Source organism: Pseudorasbora parva, chromosome 18 (assembly GCF_024679245.1).
Source record: "Pseudorasbora parva isolate DD20220531a chromosome 18, ASM2467924v1, whole genome shotgun sequence".
Taxonomy (NCBI): domain Eukaryota; kingdom Metazoa; phylum Chordata; class Actinopteri; order Cypriniformes; family Gobionidae; genus Pseudorasbora; species Pseudorasbora parva.
The window spans coordinates 22,471,354-22,496,998 of NC_090189.1; the positions used below are offsets into that span (position 1 = coordinate 22,471,354).

Genomic DNA, 25,645 nt, shown 5'->3' on the forward strand with positions numbered 1-25,645 from the left:
GGTGCAAACAGTCGTGCCGTGTACCAGCTGATTTGATGCGATGATCAAATTAAATGACTCGTAGCGTCTGCAATATCTCACGACCTTCCGAGTGTCCGAATTCGCACAGTGTACGCCCGCCTTTATTGTAATGATTTATTGATTAATGATTTATTTATTGATATTTTAAATGTTTTCCGTTTTCAGTGTTAGTCTTTAGAAATAAAAGTTTATTGATCTTTGAAAAAATGTACCTGCATTATTATGCCATTATCATTATTTTAGATGAAAATGGTCTCAGAACGACAATATTATCGTTTATCGCAATAATTTCTTGGCCAATTTATCGTCCAGCAAAATTTGTTATCGTGACAGGCCTAATACTAGGCCAGTCTGATCTGTCTTGTCTATATTCTGAAATGATAGTGCGTATAAAACACGCAAGTCATGAATCATTAATAGGTTCCTGTATGAACTCTGAAGCTCTTTCAAGCTGTGATGGTTAGTTTGCTGGCTCGGTTTCACAATCATCTTTTCGAGACAAGGCCACACTTACAAGAGGAGAGCGTTTCTGCTTGTTTTGCCATTGAATTGTGCACATGCTCTCAGAGAGTGAGCAGACACACAGCTGAATAATGGATTTAGTCCATATAAGTGTGTGTGTTTGGTGGCAGAGGGGCAGGTAAGGGAAGGGATGCTGATATGCATGATTCATCAGTACATGTTTTTTCAAGGGAAACATTTTTTGTCTTTGTAATTTTTCATCAAAATGCAATAACTTCCTCCACCTTTGAAACAAATTTCTTCTAAACTGACGTCACCTAGCAGCGTGGCCACTGAAAATAATGCAGACTTTCTAAACTCTAATGGTTTAATGTCAATTAATGTTAATAATAAATATAATAGGTTATGGTAATACTATTAAATAACAGAATTTAGAAATAAGCATTACCATTGGAATACGTCATAAGGCTGAATGGTCAAAAGCCTTCTCAAAAATGCATGCTAGCGTTTTCAGGAAAGGAACAGTTCTTTCTCAATTCTTAGAATCGTTTCTCAAGCCCTGTATTCACTACAAGTCAGCAAGGAAGGGAAAAAGGGGCGAAAAGACTAAAAACCTTTATTAACTTTCAAACGCAATTTGCTGCCAATCACAATCTCGTGGGAAATATGTGACCGGGTACAACTGGTCTCAGAACAGCATATCAGATCTGCTGTTTTCTGCAGACAGACCTGACAGGTAAGGGACTTGCCAGAGCATCTTTTCTCCCTGCCCTGTCAGAGCTGGATGGTTAACGATACATGAGGGTCACTTTACTGCTGCCGGCCGAGCAGGTGAAGAGTACTTTGAGAAAAAAAAATTGCAGGACTGGAGACAGATGACATAGATTCATGCTAAAGTAAAGCCTTCGCTGAGGGGGCTCTGATGAATTATTCAGCGTTCCATCAGACGGTGTAATAGCAAGACCTACTAGCAAGCATCATCATCACAGTTCATGTGATATCAGGCATGTGTGAATTCACTCTTAGAAGACTCACACACCTTGAAGCAAATATTTTTTCTACCTTGGATGGTAAACTTTCAAATTTGATCTGGTAAGAACAACCCTAATGAAAAATAAATATGTATTTGAAGTATTTTTATTTTATGCTAAGCATACAACAAATACATTTACATATTTATGCAGTTATTATAAATACCCTGCAGCTGTACTTTTGGTATACTAAATTGATATACTTAAAGTCTGCTAAATTGGAACAACTATTTTGTACTTTATTTATCCAAAAGTAGTGCTAAAGTCCAATCAAAGAAATACTTAAGTATATCTGGCTGTGCTAAAGTATATGGGTAGACTTTAAATACCTATTATTATAAAAAATAATGTAATATTTATATCAGTAAGTCTCAAGCGATATACCAATAATATTTTAATGAATTTGTACTACACTTAGTATGACATTTTTTTTTTTAATTATGTATTTAAAACACATTTTGGTATAGGTTTTTTTCATTAGGGCAGAAACTAATAAAAGTGGTTTTCGTTTTTCTGAAATAAAATATATATATTAGATGAAAAAGTACTACAATTACTAAAACTGAAGTGAAAATAAATGTAATCTATATATAGAACTTTTTTTAACTATACAAATAAAAAATGCAAATAAAAAAAATGAAAATTATATAAAATATTAAAATTGAATTCAAAATATTAATCAAATATTAATAACACTGGTAAGACCGACAATATATATATATATATATATATATATATATATATATATATATATATATTCAGAATCAACAGCTATATTTAAATGACCATTATTGGAAAATATGCTTTTTGTATAGTTACAGCACCTCCGTCACATTTACAAACTGAACGTACATGCCTTGAGTCTACACATGGGCAACATGAGTGTAAGTACAGCGGCTATTTAACTCAACAAACGGCAGCAGTCAGAGACGCCGCTGTGGATCCCAGACTCCATAATTACTCTAATTACACAGAAGGAGATGCACGGCCAGGCTACAGCAGACCCAAACAACAACACGCGTGTCTAATAAATCAAATCATCATTATATATTTAAAACATTACTGTGTAGTATTATTTAGCACAAATCAAAGACCATATCACACCTTCCATTCATAAATAACCCTGATGTTGCTGACTAAATTAATAATGGCTATTAAGCTACATGGTGATCTCTTTTTTTTAAGGTGACACTTGCAAAGAGTCTAATATTGCTTTTTGAAACCTCAGAGATTTGTGAGATTGTGGAAGTAATTTGAGTTGTAAACTGTAATTCATGACTTTAAAAAATACTATTTCTAGTTTGAAAAAAAATTACTCCAATTGAAAATTTTCTAAATCTAAATTTTTCAGTTGGCCAAATTGAAATTCTGTGAATCGATGCAATTTTAATCACAGGAATTCAATTTGGCCAACTGAAAAATTTAGATGTGATCAGTCACTTGAAAATTTTCAATTGGAGCATTTTTTTTTTTACAGTGTACTACAGTGAGGTTTTAGAAGTAAAACTCAGGTCCTTTTCCTTGTAATATAATTGATTTTAATGATAACCTATAAACCTTTATATAGACAGACTGAGTTTGTTCATTTGTTGAAGCCATAAAAAAAAAATGTCTTCCAAAAAAACAACAACAAATAAACTTAAAAAAAAACAAATTCCAGGTCAACCCATGATTCTGCAGAGAAATTTCCACCAATCAGAAAATCTAAACACACAAATTGCACAAAAACAACTCTTAAGCACTTATCCGTTCCAGTGAAGCACAGCAAATCAGTAATAGAGTCGGCTCCCTATGCTGTCAAACCACTTATTTTTATATCAATCACAATCATTTTTATATCCAAGCATTTTATACAATTAAAGTAAAATATATCGTTTATAAATGATCAACATCAACATCATTTACCCATCCTTTTTTATTTCATGCCATTCACAATGCTTCATGGGTTTGTAGTTCTTATACTTCCAGAACCAAGGGTTAAAACAAATGCTAAAAACATTGGCCGGGATTGTTGTACTCTAAAGGCTTGTTCACACCCAGGACAATTAACTATAAAGATAACAATAAAGATCTAATTCTTAAAATTATAGAATCATTTCTATAACTATAACTGCACAGGAAAAAACGATATAATTGCAATCACATTAATAATGATTTTTTTCAAGCTGAGGAAAGATAAAAACATTGGCAGCCAATCAGAATCCACCCTGCTTAAAAGTGCTCAAGCATTTAAAGAGGCAAACAGTAAAACTCCAGTGCATGCTTAAAATAAACAGAACAAAATATTTTTCATATATAGTAATGTCAGAAAAAAAAGTACATTTCTGTCACTGGGGCAGTACCCTAATGGGTCCTGCACACGTGCAATTTTTCAAAATCCTTTGCGAATGTCCCTTGTCAGACTGTACGAACATGATATCCGATGTAAACAATGTCACACTGTAAGATCTCAGTTGGCATTAATGTCAGACTGCAAGATAATAAAGGCACACTAAAAACGGACGCGCACAAGAAAACTCGTCCGGAGTTTTATATCATCAGTGAATGACGTGTTTGGTGACAGTGAGCTGCATTACACGTGGGACTGAAATGCTGGCTACAAAGAAATCTCTAGCTCTAGTTTTGGTCATAGTTTGTCTTAAAACAACGAGATATTTGACTGTCGTAGTAGGAGAAGTCACACTGCAGGATTGTGTGCCAAATCTTCTGACACTGCCAAAATTTCGTCTGAGGTAAAATCTGATCGCAGCGCTCATTAATCGGCTGCCGGTGATCATGTCAAACTAACGACCTAAGACGTCAGATTTTAGCCTAAGATGAGAATAATCTTTTAGGATTTGCTAAATTTGTCCCAGGCGGACAAATCGTGGCCAAAATCGCACAGTGTGCACCCGGCTTAAGGTACAAAACTGAAAAGGTACTAATATGTACCTTTAGGGTACTAATACGCACTCTTAAAGTACTGATATGTACATTTTAAGGTACTAATATGTACCATTTAGGGGTAGGTAAGGTACAAAGATGTACCTTTTCACTTTTGTACCTTAGGGTACTGCCACAGTGACAGCACTGTACCTTTTTTTCTGAGAATGTATACTAACCAGATCTATCTAATCAGTCAAAAGAATGTTCTATTTTGACAAAGAGCTTGCCATCACTCAAATTAACAAGCAATGAATACCTCTGTTCCAGATATTATCTCACCTACTTCAAAAGTGTTCAATCACCAAGCAAAGCTTGTCACTGACAGACTGTCATTTCTCTGCTGTGTGTGAGAAGAGATGGAGATCTTTCGACGGGCTCTTGAAAATCTAAAGTTTTTCAGGCCGAGAACAAAGCCATCCGTTAGGAATCTCTTTGGTTAGTCTTCAGTGAGCAGATGGTTTATACTCAGGAAGTATTTGACAGTCTGGTTCACTATGTTTGGCTTACCGGTTTTGATGAGCCGCAATCAATGGATCACTTGTAAGGAAAAAGCACATATTTAGATGCTGGTTTCGACAAGGGAATCTAAGAGTCTGTTTCATATCAAGGGTGGGTCATTTGATGAAATATAAAAGACATCACTCAAGACAAGAAATTCCATTAGTGCTGAAATACTTGGACAATTTATTTGGTTCCTAATCAAACAGCACTGTGACCATAAGAGGCCCAAGGGACACCTCCATGACATTGTTAAAATGAGCACAGTTACGAGCACTGAGTTGGACAAGGGGCTAGTGCTAAACGACTAGGGAATATGACAGAGCTGAGGGGGATTAATTAACTGATCCTACATGCCGTGCGATTACTCTTCAATTTGTCCAACTTGACCAAGTTTAAACCATACAACTGGGACACTCAAACTGCTTAGTTTCAAAGACACTTTTAGACGAGATGATGGTAAAAACAATTGAAATATGGCAAACCTGGAGGCCTTTTGTGCCTTGTTTTTAAAAAAAAAAGGTCTCTCTCAAAGAATGCACTTTTTTAATCTGAAATTATTACAGTATTATTACAACACTGCAAAAATAGTTTTTCTTACATAGTATCTTTGACTTTTTTCCAGTCCAAATAAAATTCTAGCCTGGATGCCAGCCGAACTTAGCCCCGCCCACAATTTTTTTAGGTCGGGCAGTTCGGTCTGGCATTGCTCCATAGAGGAGTAATTATCCCCGAACAGAAACTGTTCAGACCAATGAAATCATCAGGGCGGGCTTTAGACGATGACTGACAGATGATCAACAGTAACGTAATCATGCACGTCATCAAAGGAGCTTGGATTATATTTACTCGAATCCTAAACGGAGAGCTTGTTTGTTTATGCATTCACCTTCACAATTTCTCTCAGAAATGATGATCATGTTGAGTAAGTACTCTGTGTATCATTAAATTATTTTATTTTTTTACAACACCGGCAAAGATCGTGTATTCCAGCCTGAAATACACGATCCAGCCTACGTGTGCAGACAGAGTTGCCAAGTTTTTACAACAAAACCCGCCAACTACTAGCCCTAAACAATAGCTTCTCGGGGGGGTTCTCCGAGGGAAAAATGGCATTTGGGGGGTAAAAAGTGTGTTATTTTGGCAAGGTTGTCTGCTAAAATTCGCACTCATGGGTCTATATATCACATAATAGTCGCTTCAACCCGCGGACATAGAAAACAACACGCTGCAAAAAAAATGCGGACTTGGCAACACAGTGCAGTTGAACTATGTTGACATTTGACAATGCATTGCTTCGTTGCTCTGATTGGTTGTAGGTCTATCCAACTGAGGTCTTTCCTGGTTCGGTTGAAACACGCCCCATAATCACAGCCCAATGGAGCAGTTTCAGACTCATATTCTGACTAGAATTGAGTATGACACGTCAGGCTATAAAAAATCTTAAATTAAGATGATTTTTCTAGATTAGAATAATGACAAGATCATTTTTTAGCTTTCATCTAAAAATGTGTAAACTAAGATGATTTTACCAGATAAGTAAAAAGCGAGCCCGATCACATGAAAAAATGTATTTTGCTGTGCATGAAATGTAGCCTAGACACACCCTAGCAGCAGCAAATCTAATCTGCCCGCGAGTGTCATCTAGCAACTCTCAATACCCAGCTGAGCTGTAAACACCAAGCTCTTGACAGGCCAATCACATCGTGTATAGAGTCGGTGGGCGGGGCTTAACATAATGACGCCAGAGTTGTGCTTGCGTGCTTCTAGTAAACACAGAACCTGGTGAACGGTGGTCATTCGAATCAGCTTTGACCGCGACTCTGGAAGACTTGGAGTTAAGCTTTTCTCTGAGAAAAGAACAAAGAACGGCACTGAAGTCATTCTTAAGAAGGGAAGATGTGTTCGGAGTTTTGCCGACCGGATACGGCGAATGTTTAATCTATCAACAAGCTCCGTTTCACCTTCATTGCTCTGGTTGGTGTAGCACTATCCTATCGCATGCAGAGGGAGTTTGAAAGGCAACCGTTTATCGCGCCCCTCGGATTGAGCTGTCAATGGTGAGTTTCCAGACCAAACATCTTGATGAAGGTCTGGCTTGTCAGGCTAACATGATATGCACAAACCCCACAACCCCTCCCCCGCACCCATTCTACCCAAGACTGCGAATCATGTACACGCCAACTTGGCTTTTACAATTGCATGTCGGCGTATACATTCCACGAAATTGCAAACTCGTACTATTGATACGCATTCTCATGTAATCGTATAGGTTTTTGCTTAAAACAAGCAAAATGATCTGCCAATGGGGTAAGAAAAATAATCTTGTTTCTGAAAAAAAAATTTAATCAGAAGCAAGTTTATTTTTCTTACCCCACTGCCAAATTATTTTGCTTGTTTTCAGCAAAAACTGTTCATTTTTATTTTATTTTGCAGAAAAGAAGAACAAATATGTACTTTTATCTAGTCAATTATCTGCATCTTGATTTCTAGATATTTGACTGGAAACAAGACAAAAATACTAAATAAGAAAAAAACATTTTTGCAGTGAATTCATTTTGTTCTTTTTTTAATATCTTTTCAAATGTAATTTATTCCTGCGATGGCAAAGCTAAATTAATATCACAGTACACAAAAAATTGTGTACTGTGCTAATTAACTGAGACTTCTTACAGCTCTTACAGGTTGTTGGCCTTGTTTGTTTCGTTGCTTCTATTGCTCTCCCCTTTTTTGTAAGTCGCTTTGGATAAAAGCGTCTGCTAAATGATTAAATGTAATGTAGATGTAAATTTTCACTATTGATACTCTAGTCTTTACACTTGTTTGATTTCATGCAGCGCTGCCCAGACTAAAAGGCAGCTCCTTGAAGCAGCGCATGTCGGGCAGAAATTTCCGGTGTCGGTGTTCAGTTTCAATGCTAAAGCTCACAAATCTGTATTTTTATAACAGTAAAAGCTCTTTTTATGTTGCGATGTTATATTGTCATGTTTATTAAAATCCAACTGTTAAAAAACATTGACCCCGCTTCATTGGTATTTAAACAGTTTAGGTTTATGTTAAGTTGAACTTTGTTCTTGTACAAACAGATGCTGTATTAAGCATTACCATAAGTATTAAATCAAAAAATGTATCTGAAACATCTATGTATTTGACAAATATTGCATTAATTTCACTTCAACTGTGATAAAGTATGCAAACACAGTGCAAGCATCACTATGGGAAGCAAAAAGTGTCTGACTTTACATCTCTGTTTTCAGATCTTCCCCGACTGCAAGCGCCAACTGGGATGTCGAAGACACCTTTTATATAAGAAATTGCGAATTAATAAATAAAAAAAAACTATTATTCAACAACAATCTATAAAACTGCCGTCGAACTGTGTCGTGGCACTTTCAATGCTTGTCACTTGTTTGCATTTTAGACACAGAGGCAGCAATTTAACTGTGATGGTGGGCCACTGATAACTGGATCTGGGGCCATGACTATGGTAGTTTAAAGATGGAAGGTGAGCAAAAAAGATGACAAAGTGCCTATGACCTGTAATTTCCACAGTCATCAAATATCCTGAGCCCTCACTGTTGCAACTGCATTCCTGTATTTGTGCAGAGAAGGATATCAATCAAACTACACAGGCACTCTTCAGGTAACCACAACACTAGGGCTGTCACATACTACAATTTACTACAGTATATCATGATTTTCACACTGCCACACATTCTTAGGAGATGTGACAAACCTGACACATATTTTAGTATTAAGCAACTTGGCCCATCCAGATGAATGCAGCGTTAACCAATCATAACAAAGGTTTAGAGAGAGGGCGAAAAATATATAGAGCAAAATGTATAGAACAAATAAGATCTGTTTTGACACAAGAAACTGTACTAATTTAGAAAATCCACAAGATTTTGTGAACAAAGTTAATATTCCTATATAAGAGAAGTGTTTGCTCACCTTGTATTTGCTGCTGTCCCATACGGGGTCTCCCTCCCTGAGCCAGCTGACTGAAGGTTTGGGATTCCCGAAGGCCGTGCAGCTCAGAGTGATGCTGCCCCCCTCTTTGGCCTCCACATACTGCGGTGGCGTATCCGTGAAAGTTGGGGGAGCTGTGACACAGAGAAACGATGAGAAAAGTCCCTATCTGTTCTCCATTATTGCCTAAAATAAATCAGCCTTCCAATAACAAGGCAGGTTCATTCATAACAATATTATGTCCTGTGATATACGTGTCTTTTACAGACCCTGCTAAAGCATGACTCATGCCTCATCTCTAATGAAAGTCATATGAGTTCAGAAAGTCATCCCAGCCATTAGCTCGTATATTTGTGAATAAGAGCGACTCCTGGTCATGGATCTCCCTCCTGCATACATATGCGGCCATTTATGAGCTCTTAGTATACAGTATATGAGCTCTCTGGCTGGCACCTCTCTCATTGTTAATAAGTCTGCTCCTGCCTCAAGGCCAATGCTCCCCCAGCCTTGATTTAGAGTAAAATTTCACTTTCATCTTCTATAAATCAGGTTGGGGAAGGTTTGGCCATGCCGTCACGCATCACATGGCCAGCAGTGTAGATGTATAAATAATAATATCAGTAATGGGCTGGACAGGGCACAGAACCAAAAGGCAGATCAGGAACAGTTCTTCACAATTTAGCTTACTCTTTAATAATGAAAGGTTTGAAATTAACTCTGGTCACACTTTAGTTCAGGGTTCAATTCTTACTGTTCACTAACTATTATCTACAACTTTTGCTAATTAATAAACTCCTAATTACTGCTTATGAATAGTTAGTAAGCTAGTTGTTACATTTGGGTATTGGGTAGGATTAAGGGATATAGAATATAGTCGTACAGAATAAGGTATTAACATGTGCTTTATAAGTACTAATAAGGGAGACCAGTTAAAATTACAACTAATTAACAACCTGGCCCAAATATTTTATTCTTTAATATTTTGTAAATAATATTAATTTTGTAAAATTAATCTGTGACCATTTATATAACAAAAATGACTATGTTGCATAAATATTATCATAACACATATATATTAATCGCAATTTATCGTACAACACGGGTGCGATTAATTGCGATTAATTTTTTTTATTATTGACAGCCTTTTATATATATATATATATATATATATATATATATATATATATATATATATATATATATATATATATAAAGGTCTATATATTATAATTAGTTTGTTCATTTGGGACCATTTATATCACAAAACGTATGGTATGGTTGGTATGGTATGGTTGCCTGCTAAAATTCGCACTCATGGGTGTATTTATCACATAATAGTCGCTTAAACCCACGGACATAGAAAACAACGCGCGGGGAAAAAAACGCAGACTTGGCAACACAGTTGAACTATGTTGACATTTGACAATGCGGCGCTTCGTTGCTCTGATTGGTTGTAGCTCTATCCATTTGAGGTCTTTCCTGGTTCGGTTGAAACACGCCCCATAATCACAGCCCAATGGAGCAGTTTCAGACTCATATTCTGACTAGAATTGAGTATGACCACGTCAGGCTAATATACTGTATATTATATTATCCTCTTAAAATCCAGGACCATTTTTGGGATTTCCGTCTGGATTAGAAAAGCTTCCCATACACACATACAGTGGACTAAGTAAAAAATGTTGGTGTCACTTTACAGAAAACCCTTTGACATTACATAAAACACTGCTAGAAGTTATAAACATGTAAGTATGTGTTGTCTAAGCTGTAATAAACCCCCAAAGCATCAGGTGCTTTTGAACTATTATAATTTTTTTATAAATTCAGTTTTGAAAGTGTGTAACTCAGGCCCTGTGTGCTCTAGGAATCTGCAGACAGTTTGGGCTGTTTCCACTAAATTCCAGAAAATAGTGGAAAAAAAGAAGTTTGTCTGTGTCATGTTGTATGCAAGATTTACTCAAATGGATCTAAAGGGAGGACCCCCCCCCCCCCCCCTTCCCCCACTACATCCTCCACCCCACCATATACAGTGGTATAAATCCAATATCCCAGTGTCATTAAATTAATTTAATATGCTGGAAATCGCCCAAACCAAACCAAAAAAAAATCAAAAAGTGTCTCTTTTTGGGGGTTATTACAGCTCAGAAAACCTATAATTCCATGTTTATCACTTTTAGCAGTGTTTTATGTAACTTCAAAAGGTTTCCTGTAAAATGACACCAACATTTTGAAATTAGACCACTGTATGTATGTATGGGAAGTTTTTCAATTTGGGTAGGTCAAATCCAGGTGGAAATGGCACCAGAGTAATTTAGTGTAAATGCTTTACTTTGCTTAAACATATCCCAAAGTGATGCATATCTCCAGAAAGTAGAGAGACTAAGCTTTGGTACCACATATGAGGTCAGAGTTCCTCCACAGACATTTAAAATTAAAAGTATATATATGACGATGTCATTCTGGACCCTGTACAGGGTCCGTGGATTTTAAGTGGTGTAATATAATATAATGCCTCCTATGTAAACTGGAAGGGCAATTGCTGCAGAAAACAGGGCTATCAGGAGACATGAATATGAATTAAAATATAAACAAAACTCATTAGAAACATTCATGTCCATGTGTGAGATTGCCTGGTTGCAGCATGTGGCTCAATGCATCTCCTGTGTATGATAACTTGAAATGGATTTTATAGCTTTGTTACACTCGAGGGAGAATGTTGTGCTACATGATCTGCATTTCACTCAGAAGCATCCAAATGTTTTCATGACTGTTTCATAATTGTTCATATTTCTTACTGCATCTCCAAAATTAAAATGATTGTGTCTCTCTCTTGGAATTACTTTGGTGGCTACTCAATTATTTCTAGGCACAGTGACAGACAGTTGTGTGCAGAGGATGACAAAGGAGCATTAGGGAGAAAAGGTTTTTTCTCAGATGTGTTCAAATATTTAAGTCAGCACTGTGACACGAAGGTCACATTTTAACACAGATCACAGGAACATATTACTTTACAGGAACACAGATGATATGGGGTTTGGTGATATCTCTGCACTTAACAGAAACCTGGACTGAACCCTTCTCAAGCTGAGCATATATTATACATAGCTCGAAATGTCTGTGAAACAACAGAGCAAACCACCTTGATTCTAGGCTGGTTAAAACCAGACCATTCTCAGTAGAGTTATGGTCTAGTAAAGCTTCATAGACAAATAATTTCCAAAGGGGCAAATCAATCACCAACAGACAATGACGAATGCAAAGCGACGGAGAAACATCTGAGACATTCTCTGTTTGTGATTTCGAGGAAGATGTTGCAATTGTTTCTGACGAGTTTTTCCGTTGTTGTAAAAGAAATATGATAATAGCTGGTGTCCACCTCCACTCAGTCAACCTTTTTGCAAAATTTGGAAAACCTAATAGCATCTCAAACCAACCGAAACATCTCGGATTGTTGGTTGAACAGAAAACATCAAGCTCTGATCGCATTTGCCCCCGTTGTAAGGCATTTGTATTCCAATTAGAACACGATTTGCAATATTTTGAAAATAAGATATATTGATAAGTCTTTATAAAATTGTGTCTCACAAACTTTATTCAAATTCAGTCATTTTAGATGTGTTAGAACATTTTCAGACTTGAGCATACCAGATCTAGTGTGAGGAAATAAGCACAGAAAGGCCAGATACAGAGCTGCTGTGTGGTGTTAGCACATGATCACACTCCCCATCATCCTCATTAAGTAATCCACATCTGGTAGCCAACTGTTGTTCTTTGCTCAGGTTTTAACGAAAAAGAAAAGTTTAAATCGCTTAAAACAGACGCGATAGCTGATTTCAAACGAGTGATGTTCCACGGCGGCATCCATCTTTGTAATGTTCAAAATCTGCTTCATCTTCATTGCGCTGTTGTTTTCATGTAAAGCCCGCCCTAACGTTTCTGAATGGTGCCGCAATTTTGACGGATTACAAATGGGTTTGAATGGGCCAGACCTTGCAGAGCAAATCTAAATTTGCCAGAAGTTGTCTGGGTTTTCCCAGGCTACCTTGATTCAGCATTCTGGATACGATTCAGCATTCTGATTATAATACTAATTTGCATACCTTTCAACTTGTCATACGCATTTTCAGCACTGCTTAATTTGACTTAATTAAAACTTAAACGTTTGTAATTTTTTGAAGGAACCCCCAAGATCTGGTGGTGTGCTGAAGGCAAAATATCTGAGGCCAGCCGCTAAGACATCTGTGCAAAACATGCCTCCATCTGCTGCTAGTCTCTATTTACTGCCGTACACACCCTGACACACTGCTGACCTGCGATGTTGATTAAACACACACACACTCAAGAAATGCTGAAGGCACAGGCACACTACAGGCTAATGAGAAGAATGTGACTAAAAAAATATAAAAAAAAACACCCTCATCAGTGGTTCTCTCATGTATTACAGTCATTGAAAGCAGCTAATTGATAACGTCTAAGTTTGCCTTTGCTTTTCAATCTATGTTGCCATTAGTGACAAAAAATTCAGGCAAATCCCATTGACATTAGCTAAATGCCTGCTAAAGCATGCCAAATGAAGGGAGAGCAACTGCCCATCACCGGCTGTGTATACAAATCACATAGAATATCTCAACAAACTGCTGTGACCTGCTCCAACTAGTACTGTGTGATTTAGTGAATAGTCACTATATGTTTAAGACTTTTATTATGCCAATATGAAATTATTGTTGATTCGTTTATTTGGCCATTATGTTTTTGGAACTGTATTGGATCATTAAAATTCTTACAATTCGGAGAAGGTTAGTATTTTTGTTAAGGGGGGGCATCCCCCTCCAAACAGTTCTCATCCACGCTTGAATATTTTTACACTGTAAAATGGCAAAATACAATGCTTTTTTTTACAATTGTCTTGTGTTTTCATGACTCTTTAGCTCCACCCACTGCACGCCGGCACAAGCTCTGGTGTTTTCGGAAAGAATCGGTACAGCGTTAGTCTGGCTATCACCAGACAAATGACTCTGACAAACAGTTCAAATGACTCTGACAAACAGTTCAAATGACTCTGTACGCAATTGGATAGTCTTTCAACTAATCAGACCACGAGAGGTGTGTTCAACAGGCATCAAAAGGCATTTTTCTTTTTCTTCTTCCCTTTTCTGTTTTTTGTTACTCGAGTAATATACAAATCTTGATATTTAGGGCGTTTTTTTGCTTTTTTTGCGTTTCTTTGCCTCTTCTTGACAGATCGCTACCTGTACTCCTGAGTTGTAAGTCACTTTGGATAAAAGCGTCTGATAAATGCATAAATGTAAACATATATCAAACCATCGCTTCTCTATCCGTCATTGTGTTAAACCTGTCAATATTCCGCAGGTGGATAAGCCAGTCTGTGAATGGTTCCCGCAAAATCCTCTCCAGTTCTGTCAGGTTGGATGGTAAACATTGGTGGAGAGCCATTTTCAGGTCTCTCCAGAGATGCTCAATTGGGTTTAAGTCAGGGCTCTGGCTGGGCCATTCAAGAACAGTCACAGAGTTGTTGTGAAGCCACTCCTTTGTTATTTTAGCTGTGTGCTTAGGGTCATTTTCTTGTTGGAAGGTGAACCTTTGGCCCAGTCTGAGGTCTTGAGCACTCTGGAGAAGTAGTCGTCCATATCCCTGTACTTGGCCGCATTCATCTTTCCCTTGATTGTAACCAGTCGTCCTGTCCCTGCAGCTGAAAAACACCCCCACAGCATGATGCTGCCACCACCATGCTTCACTGTTGGGACTGTATTGTACAGGTGATATTTTTCTCCACATACTGCTTAGAAAATAAGGCCAAAAAGTTATATCTTGTCTCATCAGACCAGAGAATCTTATTTCCCACCGTCTTGGAGTACATCAGGTGTTTTTTCGCAAACTTTCATGTGTCTTGCACTGAGGAGAGGCTTCCGTCGGGCCACTCTGCCATAAAGCCCTGACTGGTGGAGGGCTGCAGTGATGGTTGACTTTCTTCAACTTTCTCCCATCTCCCGACTGCATCTCTGGAGCTCAGCCACAGTGATCTTTGGGTTCTTCTTTATCTCTTTCACCAAGACTCTTCTCCCCCGATAGCTCAGTTTTGCCGGTAGGCCAGCTCTAAGAAGGGTCCTGGTCATCCCAAACCTTTTTTATTTAAGGATTATGGAGGCCACTGTGCTCTTAGGAACCTTAAGTGCAGCAGAATGTTTTTTGTAACGTTTTTTTGTAACCTCGCCACAGTTCTCTCTGAGCTCTTCAGGCAGTTCCTTAGACCTCATGATTCTCATTTGCTCTGACATGCACTGTGAGCTGTAAGGTCTTATATAGACAGGTGTGTGGCTTCCCTAATCAAGTCAAATCAGTATAATCAAACACAGCTGGACTCAAATGAATGTGTAGAACCATCTCAAGGATGATCAGAAGAAATGGACAGCACCTGAGTTAAACATGTGAATGTCACAGCAAAGGGTCTAAATACTTAGGACCATGTGATATTTCAGTTTTTCTTTTTTAATAAATCTGCAAAAATGTCAACAATTCTGTGTTTTTCTGTCAATACGGGGTGCTGTGTGTACATTAATGAGAAAATTTTTTACATAAATGATTTTAGCAAATGGCTGCAATATAACGAGTGAAAAATTTAAGGGGGTCTGAATACTTTCTGTACCCAGTGTATAAACTAAATATCATCAATAAAAAATAAAGCTGAAAAATAGTGTTTTTTTCTGCTTTGTTTCCCAACTATAGTACTAACACAATCAGGATGTGGTAGTTCACAGTCCTGCTGGTCTTGAAAAACACGTAACAGAGCTCTTCAACAGGTCTTCTTTATTACAGCTAACAGACAGGCAAACAGTGAGAGTCCTGGAATAGAACTGTTACATTTGCCAAACGATCACCTGCTCACCCTCTGGGCGCACACACACATTTTGTCTTTGACGCTGCATAATAATCCCTCCGATATTTCCAAGGCTTTGAGGCAAGATGACATCATCTTTTCGGCAATGAGCGCGCGTGTCAGCAAGCAGACAGTGATAAAATCACAAGCTCTTATCACAGGCACAGATTGTGAGAAGAATTCAGCTATAATAAGGCTCTGTGCTTACACCGGCCACACAGGCAGATGTTTAGCACACACACACACACACACACACACACACACACACACACACACACACACACACACTCACACACGCATTGCACCAGTGAGAGCTAATTGGCAGGAGAAGCATGGATAGAGGAGGCTGCATGGAGCTTGTCCCACAGGAACATTTTCATCCTGCTCTTCTTTCTCTCAGGATCCTGTACTGAGCTGAGCATCCGTGTGAATTCTGCTTGCTGGATTACACCTCATCAGATCACACAGCCTGTTTACACTCATGCATATACGTGTGAACCACACCAGCTGCACAGTTCTTGCCCAGAACAAGCCATAATGTAAATGAATGAATGAATGAATGAATGAATGAATGAATGAATGAATGAATGAATGAATGAATGAATGAATGAATGAATGAATGAATGAATGAATGAACGAATGAACGAATGAATGAATGAATGAGGAAACTACCCTCTGTAACACTGAACCATGAACTGATTTTAGTTTAAAATACATGCTATAGACATGCCATCACATTCATGTTGTGTTTTGGTTTAGTTTTGGTCCTGAACATGTTTCCTTTGTTCCCATTTTCCCTGGTTACTTATTGCCACGTACTAGTTTCAGTTTTTTGTTTAGTTTTTTTGCTTATTTGCCTCCCTTGTGTATTCAGGTTCTCATACCAGTAGCTCTTTGTTTGTCCTGCATGCCATCTACTGCTCCACAATATAGTCTGGTAAAGTTGGTTGCCAAACGGCAATCAAAACAGAAGAAGTTCTTTGTTTGGTGTTGATTGTCGTTTGAGTTTACTTGGGTTTTGTTTGTCATTTGACTAGTGGTTGTGGTTGTTTGATTTTTATCAATTGTTTGAAGTAAGACTGCTTTTGCTTCTGGCCTTACTACAACGACCTGCCAGAACGTGACATGCAACCTTCACAGAAAGCTACATTTTAATTTAGGGGATGCTGCTGCTGTTAAAGTCACATGATCTACTCAAGAGAATCAATGGAGACATTCGATAAGCATTTCAATATCATTATTACATTTTTCATCCAAGCAGAAAAACACAGACTCTGACAAATACGTACAGTTAGTTATACGTACAACATTTTTGTGAAGCTGTTTTATATACTACATGATAACTGCTTTCTCTCTGGTTTATCGGCAGTGCCAATGCAAATGTGAATGACGATCGTACACTCACACTGATCATACTTGTCAAAGTTGTAATGGACAGCCATGAATCATTGTCATTTTGGAACAAATTGTGCGTGTGTTTGAGTCGAAATTGCAATCTTTTAGCGATTAATCACGTAGCTCTTTAACACTGGTAACTAAAGTGTGTTTTTAGATCCCGCTAAGAATAATTTCTAAATGGAATATAATATAATAATATTTAACAAAAGAAACACACTTGAACAAAAGCATCCAATTGTAACGGTTCAAATGAATGTAGCTTCTCTGTTAATGACGGAAGATAAGAGGCGATTCAAAAAGCCAATTATAGCTGCACCAATGTGCTTTTCCACAAAAGGAAAATATATTTTTATATTTGGGAAGTTATGCTGATGTGAATATAACTAAATTGCAAGTCCAGTCACACATGGAGGCCATCGGTGAGCAAAACCTATTTTCTTATCTCTCAGACACTCTTGGTCAGACACAGATTAAATGTAAGCCGATGCATACTGAGAAGAGGGGAGCCTCACCGGAGGCTGAAAGAGAAAACTGAAAGCCTCGTAGACGAGGGGGCATTTCAACAGAACCCAAAGAGAATTGTAACAAAATAAAGAGCATCACTGCTTTTTCTGCGAGACTAAAACCAGCCCTGCTGTCCCTGCTAAAACAAGCACTGATTCAATTAGCCCACTTCCTGTTTCTCTGTCTCTTACTTCCATGTCAAATGTAGAGAGCAGCTCACTTCACTGCTACAGCAAGTGTATGTGTTATGTTTTCACATCTGCATATAGCTGTGAGAAGCATGTTTCCTTTTAGTGAATTAGTTTGTTAATTAAAATAAACAATTCATTGTTCAAACAACGTCACCGTCAAGTGAAACCAATAGTAAAATAAAGATCTTTATCAGTAGTGTTTTACTCAGTTACTGTATGTACAGTTAATTAGTGTCTATTTTCTATTCTTAATAGTTGTGAATATTCTAAAATCCTGCCTAGTTTTTTCTGCTTTCCCCCACAATAATAGTAACGTGGCAAGCTACAAAAAGTAGCTTCGCAGAAACTCTCATATAGACATGACTAATAAGAAAAGGTTCCGTAAGCCACTCTAGCTGTGAACTTTATTCAGGTTTATCTTTATTTATTCAGGTTTTAAGTACAGTGAAATTCATCAAGTTTATAATATGGTGCACAGTTATTTAGTTAAAAAATAATAATAATCTTGTTTACATTGTAGTATGCTAACAAAGAAGTGAGCCTGAGGTAGTGATTTGTAATATGAAACTTCAGGGGAAAATTTCACTCAGTTCCTATTGTGTTTATATGATGGTACAACTTTGAAACCTGCTACAACATGAAAGAAATCAGCAAAATAGAGCCGTTAAAGAGTTTAAAGGCAGATGGAGTGATACCCAAAGCTAATTAAGCACAAACATAAAAGCCAAAACCAGCCCCCAGGCCGCTATTCTGAAACACTAATCATAATGTGAAAATCCTCTTTATCTCAGCTGATGGAGATCTGGAAGATTCAAAAGCCTCTGGAATCTACTGGCCCCAGCTCCAGTACCGACTTCATGCATGCACGAGAGAATGATTCATGCCGATTTCAGGCTTTAATTCTCCTTTTTCATATTAAAGGCATATAATCACCTTACACACTTTGATCTGCTTACGCATGTAATCCTTGGTTTTTGTCCTCCTCTGTGTATCTTGTGTATATTGTTCATGATGTATAGCATATGTCTAATTGTGCAAATGCATTACAGGTTAACTCAACATGCACAGCACGCTGTCCAACGTTAGTACTCAACTAGTGTTTAAGACTTTTAAATGTATCCATTTTGGGTATGTGGCAGACAGGTCGAGGCCAAGAGCTGTGGGACCAGAGCAAGTCCGGTGGTACAAGTGTTAATGAGTGTCATCTAGTGTTGTCACGATACCAAAATTATGACTTCGATATAAAATATCCAGACTAAAATATAGATATATCGATACCACAGTAAAAAAAAAAAACAAAAAAAAAAAAACAAAAAAAAGATAACATAAGATGCTTAATATGACAACAGAACTTGTTATTATTCATTGTTATTTTTTACTAAAAATTAATGTGGCCAGCATGTTCCTTAGGGTTGGGCATCGTTTTGATTTGAACAGTTATTGATCAATTACTATTAAAATTATCTCACAAATTTTTGCTATCTCAATGTATTTTTTACAATGGGGTAATTGTGTTGCAATAGCTTACACACCGCACAAGAAAGCTTGATTTCGAATGGTAAATTGAATTTAAAAAGACGAGTAAACAGTAATAAAATAAGAACAAATAAACAGATTACAAACAATAGCACAAATAAATGCAATAGAATAGAAGATACAAATTAAATAGACTGCTTTATTTTTTCAGGTAGGTCTAACATTCAGATAAGAAACTGAATAAAAAAATGCATAGTAATTACATTTAAAACAACATTGGATAATGTTCTTTGTAAAAAATTCAATAGCGTACAGATGAAACTATTAAAGTTACACAAGTTGATCAATCAAGAGCAGTGTGATCGTTTGTCTTTTTGTAGTTTGAATAACAAATGACTGCGGTCCCTTTAAGACTAACGGACGCATGGATCCTAAACACTGTTCCTGTTACTCGTTCTTCCTGAACTGTTTGCGACTGTGTTTATGTTAATACTCTTCCATATGTGCACTGATAATTCTTTGAGTGTATTTGACCAATAATAAGCTGGAAAAAGAAGCAAATGTTTGCACTTGTATCATGTTAGAGGCGGCTTTATTACGGTAGGCTGTGTGTGCGCTTCAGATGTGAGCACGAAATCTGCGGGGATTAGAAGAATTAATTTATGTGCAATCCCGCGCGAAATTCAGACCGATCACACACTAACACTAACACACTGTCATGAGGGAAAAGTCCAGCAGAACGCGCGTTCGCCGTGTTCAGAGGTTAACCGGGCTGAGTGAGAATATGCCGGTGTGTGTCAACTCTCTTTCGGTCGGAGAGGAGAGCACAGCTGGTATCGATACTGTAAAAACTGTGAATCGTATCGTTTCAGATAATCCAGTATCGATACATATCGAAATATCGATATTTTTGACAACACTAGTGATGACAGTTCAAGAATTTCCGTGAGGGGCTGCCGCTTTACTTTGCAGGGCTCGACATTAATGCTTTTCCTGGGACAAGTGGATTTAAAAAAAGTAAACAATAAAGTAAAAGAGAATTTTACCTGCCCGACGGAGAAACGGATTAAAGGCAAAAAAATAACAAAAAAATAACTAGCAAATCCCCAAAATGCAAGAATGATTCTGCATTAATTTAGTGTAAGTGTCGATCGATAGTAGATAATAGTTTATAATGAACTGATGGTAATAAGGTTGCTCTGTTGATGCTCGTGCAGCCTCTCGAGGAGAAATCAAAACAAATGAGCGCCGCTCACACAGAAAAACTGCGGTTAACATTAAAAATGTGAAGTTTTTATATGTATAGCATATGATAGAGTTAAACAACATCTAACAACCACGTGCTGTTTTACTGAATACCATCATGGCTGAAAATGACAGATTTCATATGACTGTTCCATAAACCATTAATTATAAATCAATTTAGATGCAATATTGACTGTTTTTGTTTTATTTCAGCAGAAGAAATAGTTCCAAATAGGGCTGTAGCTATCGATTCTTTTAGTAATCGAATATTCTACAAATTATTTCATCAATTAATCAAGTAATCAGTAGGGCTGGGACGGTATGGATTTTAACTTACCGCGGTTAAAAAGTAAGAAATTCCCGCGGTTAAACCCTGATTCCACGCCCCCTGTTGCACGTCTTGTTGTGAGTGCAACACACACTAATCTTCTTCTACAGCTTGCTCTGTAAACTAAATTGAGAGTATAACTAATGCATATATGTTATTTTAAATACTGTCAATGCCAGATATATATAGCCTACATTTTAAAATAATAAACACTCAAACATCCTCAAGCATGCGTGTTTATTTTCCATCAGTGAAACAACACACTAGCCTGTAAGACATATAAATGATTATAAATAAATAATGGTAATCTTAAGGGTAGGGGTGTCAACAATAATCGATTCGGCGATGCATCGCGATGCGGGGCATGGAGGATTCAGCATCGATGCGGCAAAGTGCCATAATCGATTATGTCACTGTTTATTTTCTGGCGGACGATAAAGTTGTGAAGTTTCAAATACTTCCGGTTCAGGGAGAATAACAACAACAACAAGGAAGATGGCTGAGGCGGAGGGAGATGACCGCGATAGACGGGTTATTAAAAACGCGCTAACGACCCGAGGTGTGTAGGATTGTACGTATATATTTTTTGCACAATAATAAATTCATCTATAATGACGAAATACGGCGCAATTCACCTTTATTCCACAAGGTGGCAATGTCTGATACCCAATGATGAAGTGACGTTTCACTCATAGTTACTTCTGACAGAAAACGAAACAATAATTATAATCTGCAAAACTTGAAATGGCTTAGTGATTTACTTCAGAGAGCAAGTACTAAACACAATCATATGTTAGTGTCACTGTCTCTTGATGATGGATGTGGTCAAGAAGCTGTCAGTGATCAAAATATTGATTTTGAAGACGTTGAAAATGAGTTTGGAGAATATGCTGGAGATCGCGAATATGAGGCAGATGCTGAATATACTGGTAAACGAGCTCTGACGAGGTCATATGATGATGGTATTAAACATCTGCTCAAACTGAATCCTTCCAAGCTCCAAAAGGTAACGAAATAGGTTTTATTTTATTCTTCTGTAGCTGTTACTCTAAAATCAGGAGTTTTATATATTATCACGACAGGTAGAGGTCTATCCATGTTAAATATAGATCTGGGTCGCTAACGACCTGAATATGTAAGAATGTTTGGTGAAACAGTGATGCATTTAAGGGTTTATTGCATTTTATTTAATTTTATTTAATTACATTTTATTTTATTTAATAACTTTTATGTCAAAGATACAGGAGACACATAGCAGCCAATACAATCTGTTGTTTAATATCTGTTTGTATTGCCTCATGACTGATGAAAAATTTGCTTTGTGTGCAGTAGAATTTTGATGCATCATAATGCATCGTAAAATCGAATTGAATCGAATCGTTACCTGGTGAATCGTAATCGAATCGAATCGTGAAGGCAGTGCCAATGCACACCCCTACTTAAGGGTGTCATGAACTGGCTTTTTTAATTTTTTTATACTCTTGTCTGAGGTCAACTAATGATGTTTGTGTGGTTTTTACATTCAAAAACATCATAACCAATAAGTAATAGGCTATTTTCTACACTGGTTTTGAGGCTCTCTCCAAAATGCTGGGTTTTGATGGGCGTGACACACTGGAGACTTAGAAGTAAACGCCCACGGCTAGGATTGATAAGATTTGCATATTTAATGAGCTTAAGCTTCCCTGGCAGTACACATGAGAGAGGAGAGAGTGAGGGAGAAGCGGCCACCGGAATGATTTTCTCGATCACAGGGCTCGTGATCGTCTTTATCAAACAAACACAATGATTTATTTCTCATCAAACCGCGATTGATTGGACTATTATTTTTATATTACACATAGCCTGCAAGATCTGACGATATAAGTGCGAACCGCGTGCACACACATACCATATATACACACATGCACGTTCGACGTGCGCGGCGCACTTCGGATGTCAACTCGAGAGAGAGAGAGAGAGAGAGAGAATAGCAGAAAAAGAACGGAATATAATGATTCATCAGCCTGCCGGGCTTTGTGAGCCCTGGCCCATACATGTCTGAGTCCAGCGTGCTAAATGTATGCTCTGTTAGACACATACACATAAGCAAAACGATCTATAACAATGCAATACTATTACATATAAAAACACGTTTTACTAACATACGTGTGTTGCACCATTCCTGTCGGATCCAAATCCAGCATCTTTTTAGAAAAATTAAGTTTTATTGCTGAAATTGCATACATTAATTACTGTAAAACTAAAGCATTTTAATGCGTGAATGAGAGTTCTGCGCCTTTATAAAATCAAAGGATTTAGGATTTTAAGGATTTTTTAAATTCAAGTAACTCGAGGAATCGTTTCAGTTCCAAACAAAGATTCCAAGCAACAAAGTTCCAAACAGCAGAACCATAACATGTCTCACATCCAACAGTGTGTTCCAGAATGATTCAGCGTTTGAATGAATCGGTTGAATCAAAGATTCAATAATCTATTCGTAAACGACTGCCTCATTCTTGAATAAATCAGCCGTTTGAATGAATCGTTTGATGAATCAGCTCAATGAATCACTCATTAAGATGATCACTTGATGCCACCAACTAGTGGTTTATTTTCATGTTTAAACAATTTCCAACATTTCTTATTTGTCTATTCAAAAATACAAACATATTTTTAACATTAATATTAATATTTATGCACAATATTTATATGTTAACACAACATTATTTAATCCAGTTGTATTTTTTCAGTGTAAATCATTTAATTAGATTGGTAAGAGCCCTATAGTGTCTCATTTTAATTTAATGTATGGATCAAAAGTAACAATATAGAATGAAACCTGAAGCATAACCTATATTTCATAAGATATGGGTAAAAAATGTAATTTATAAAAGGTAAAAATATCACAAATATGCAGATTTAAATATGTCAAAGCTGACTGAACACTGTTGAGAATACTGCTTCAGAATAAATTATATTTACAACACAAACAAAAAAACAAAAACAAAAAAAACAACAACAAAAAAATCTAACTTTTTCCATTTTTTTTTTACTCTGAAAAGTGAATGACCGATTTACTTGTAACAAAGGACAAGCACATGAACATTTTTCATGAACACAAGCACATCATATTTTGAGCCCTGCAGTTTGGTTTAGCTGTTTGTTTATTTTATGATTAAACTTTATGTTGATAATTCGTTGGTTCCTGCCTCCTTCTTCCCTGAGTACGCGAAAAGCTGAAGCCTAAGATCACTCACCCTTCCAAGCCCTGCCATACAACGTCAGCCTTAGCGAATAGGGCTTACCCCCGGCCAAACAGGCAAGTGTTTCAAGCCAAGCTCCTCCATGCTATGAACGAGACTGGTCCAGATCAAGAGGCTTTCCGTGACCGTGAAATCCTATAGCAGTTGCTGTTGTCTGCTGCTTTTAATTAGTAAAAAAAAAAATCAATAAAAAGGGATGTTGTTCAACCATCAAATATTCTCTCATGTAACACATTTGTCAATGCAATGAGTGAACAGACTGGAAAAAAGGCAGTAAGTCATTATTAGTAAGAGTAGTGCATTATTGCACCACTCTTACCACTATGACACCCAAGGGGCTGGTATGCTATCAGCACCATTTACACCAAATGACAACACACCAAAGGCCATCCCTCAACTATTGAAAACTGAACAACCAGGCCTGTCTGCTTCCTGTAGCTAAACCCACACTTTTCGATTCGGTAACAAACATGCTGCGGGTCAACAGACTGTGGTAATCAGAGCTGCAAATATCTTTCGTGTCAGTTCTAGAATTCAGTGCCTACCACTGCGTTATCGTTTAAAAGTCTTCATCTCATGCCATGATGCCATCTGCAATGTTTCTGAAGCATATGGCCTCCCGTTGCAGAGTTTCCAGCACCGACATGAGATTGTGAGGCCATCAGGACCACTGACAGCTCCCTGGGCCGCATGAATCAGCACCACGGACAGCTCCCTGGGATACGCACATCAGCACCATGGAAAGCTCCCTGCAATGACTCTGCTACAGGGTCAGTACGACTCACAAACCTGATAATGAGACAATTACAATGGCAGCATAAGCAGCAGGATTGTTTGTCTCTGTAGTTTTATCTGGGTTCGTGCCCTATCTGAAGAGGCCGCAACTTCATTCGCTTAACAAGCTTTGTGGAAAAGAACATTTGTAATGGCATTATCAAAATTGCAGTTCTGCACACATAAGCCGATTGATATATAATGGTGCTTTTTTGAACTATAACTTCTGCGCTGTGGATAAATTCACCTGCATGAAGAAGTACGAGCCTTTTATATCACAAGTCTCTAAACCAACAATGCACACTCTTAATTAAACACAATGATGTCTAGCAGGCAATTAGACCTGTTTGAAATGACAATGACTTCATCTTTTAGGCTGAAAATAAGCGTCAGAATAACAACCCCATCCTTGTATTCTTTTGCATTGCATTTCAGGCAACATTGTGGGTACATTAAGTCACTTCAAATTTTTAATTTTATTTAAATATGAATAAACTATTATATCACTAAGGTTAATTACTCTATGCTATTCCATTAACTTTAGGTGGATAATTTATTTAACATGCTATATTTTTTATATAAATAAATACAGACACACCAATTTAAACGTGTGACTATTAAAATGAATAGAAGTCAAAAACTTTAAAATAGGTTAATCCTTAAAATGTCAAACCTTAGAT

General features: G+C 37.3%; 1 protein-coding gene across 10 annotated transcripts in view; it reads right to left on the reverse strand.

The window, feature by feature from the left end:
* igsf9bb (immunoglobulin superfamily, member 9Bb) overlaps positions 1 to 25,645 on the reverse strand; it is a 157,933-nt gene that overhangs the window by 81,169 nt on the left and 51,119 nt on the right. For all 10 annotated transcript variants that reach the window (XM_067424458.1, XM_067424456.1, XM_067424454.1 and 7 more), the window contains exon 4: positions 8,892 to 9,043. In XM_067424458.1, coding sequence (XP_067280559.1) covers positions 8,892 to 9,043 — 152 coding nt within the window. The remainder of the gene's footprint in view (positions 1 to 8,891; positions 9,044 to 25,645) is intronic.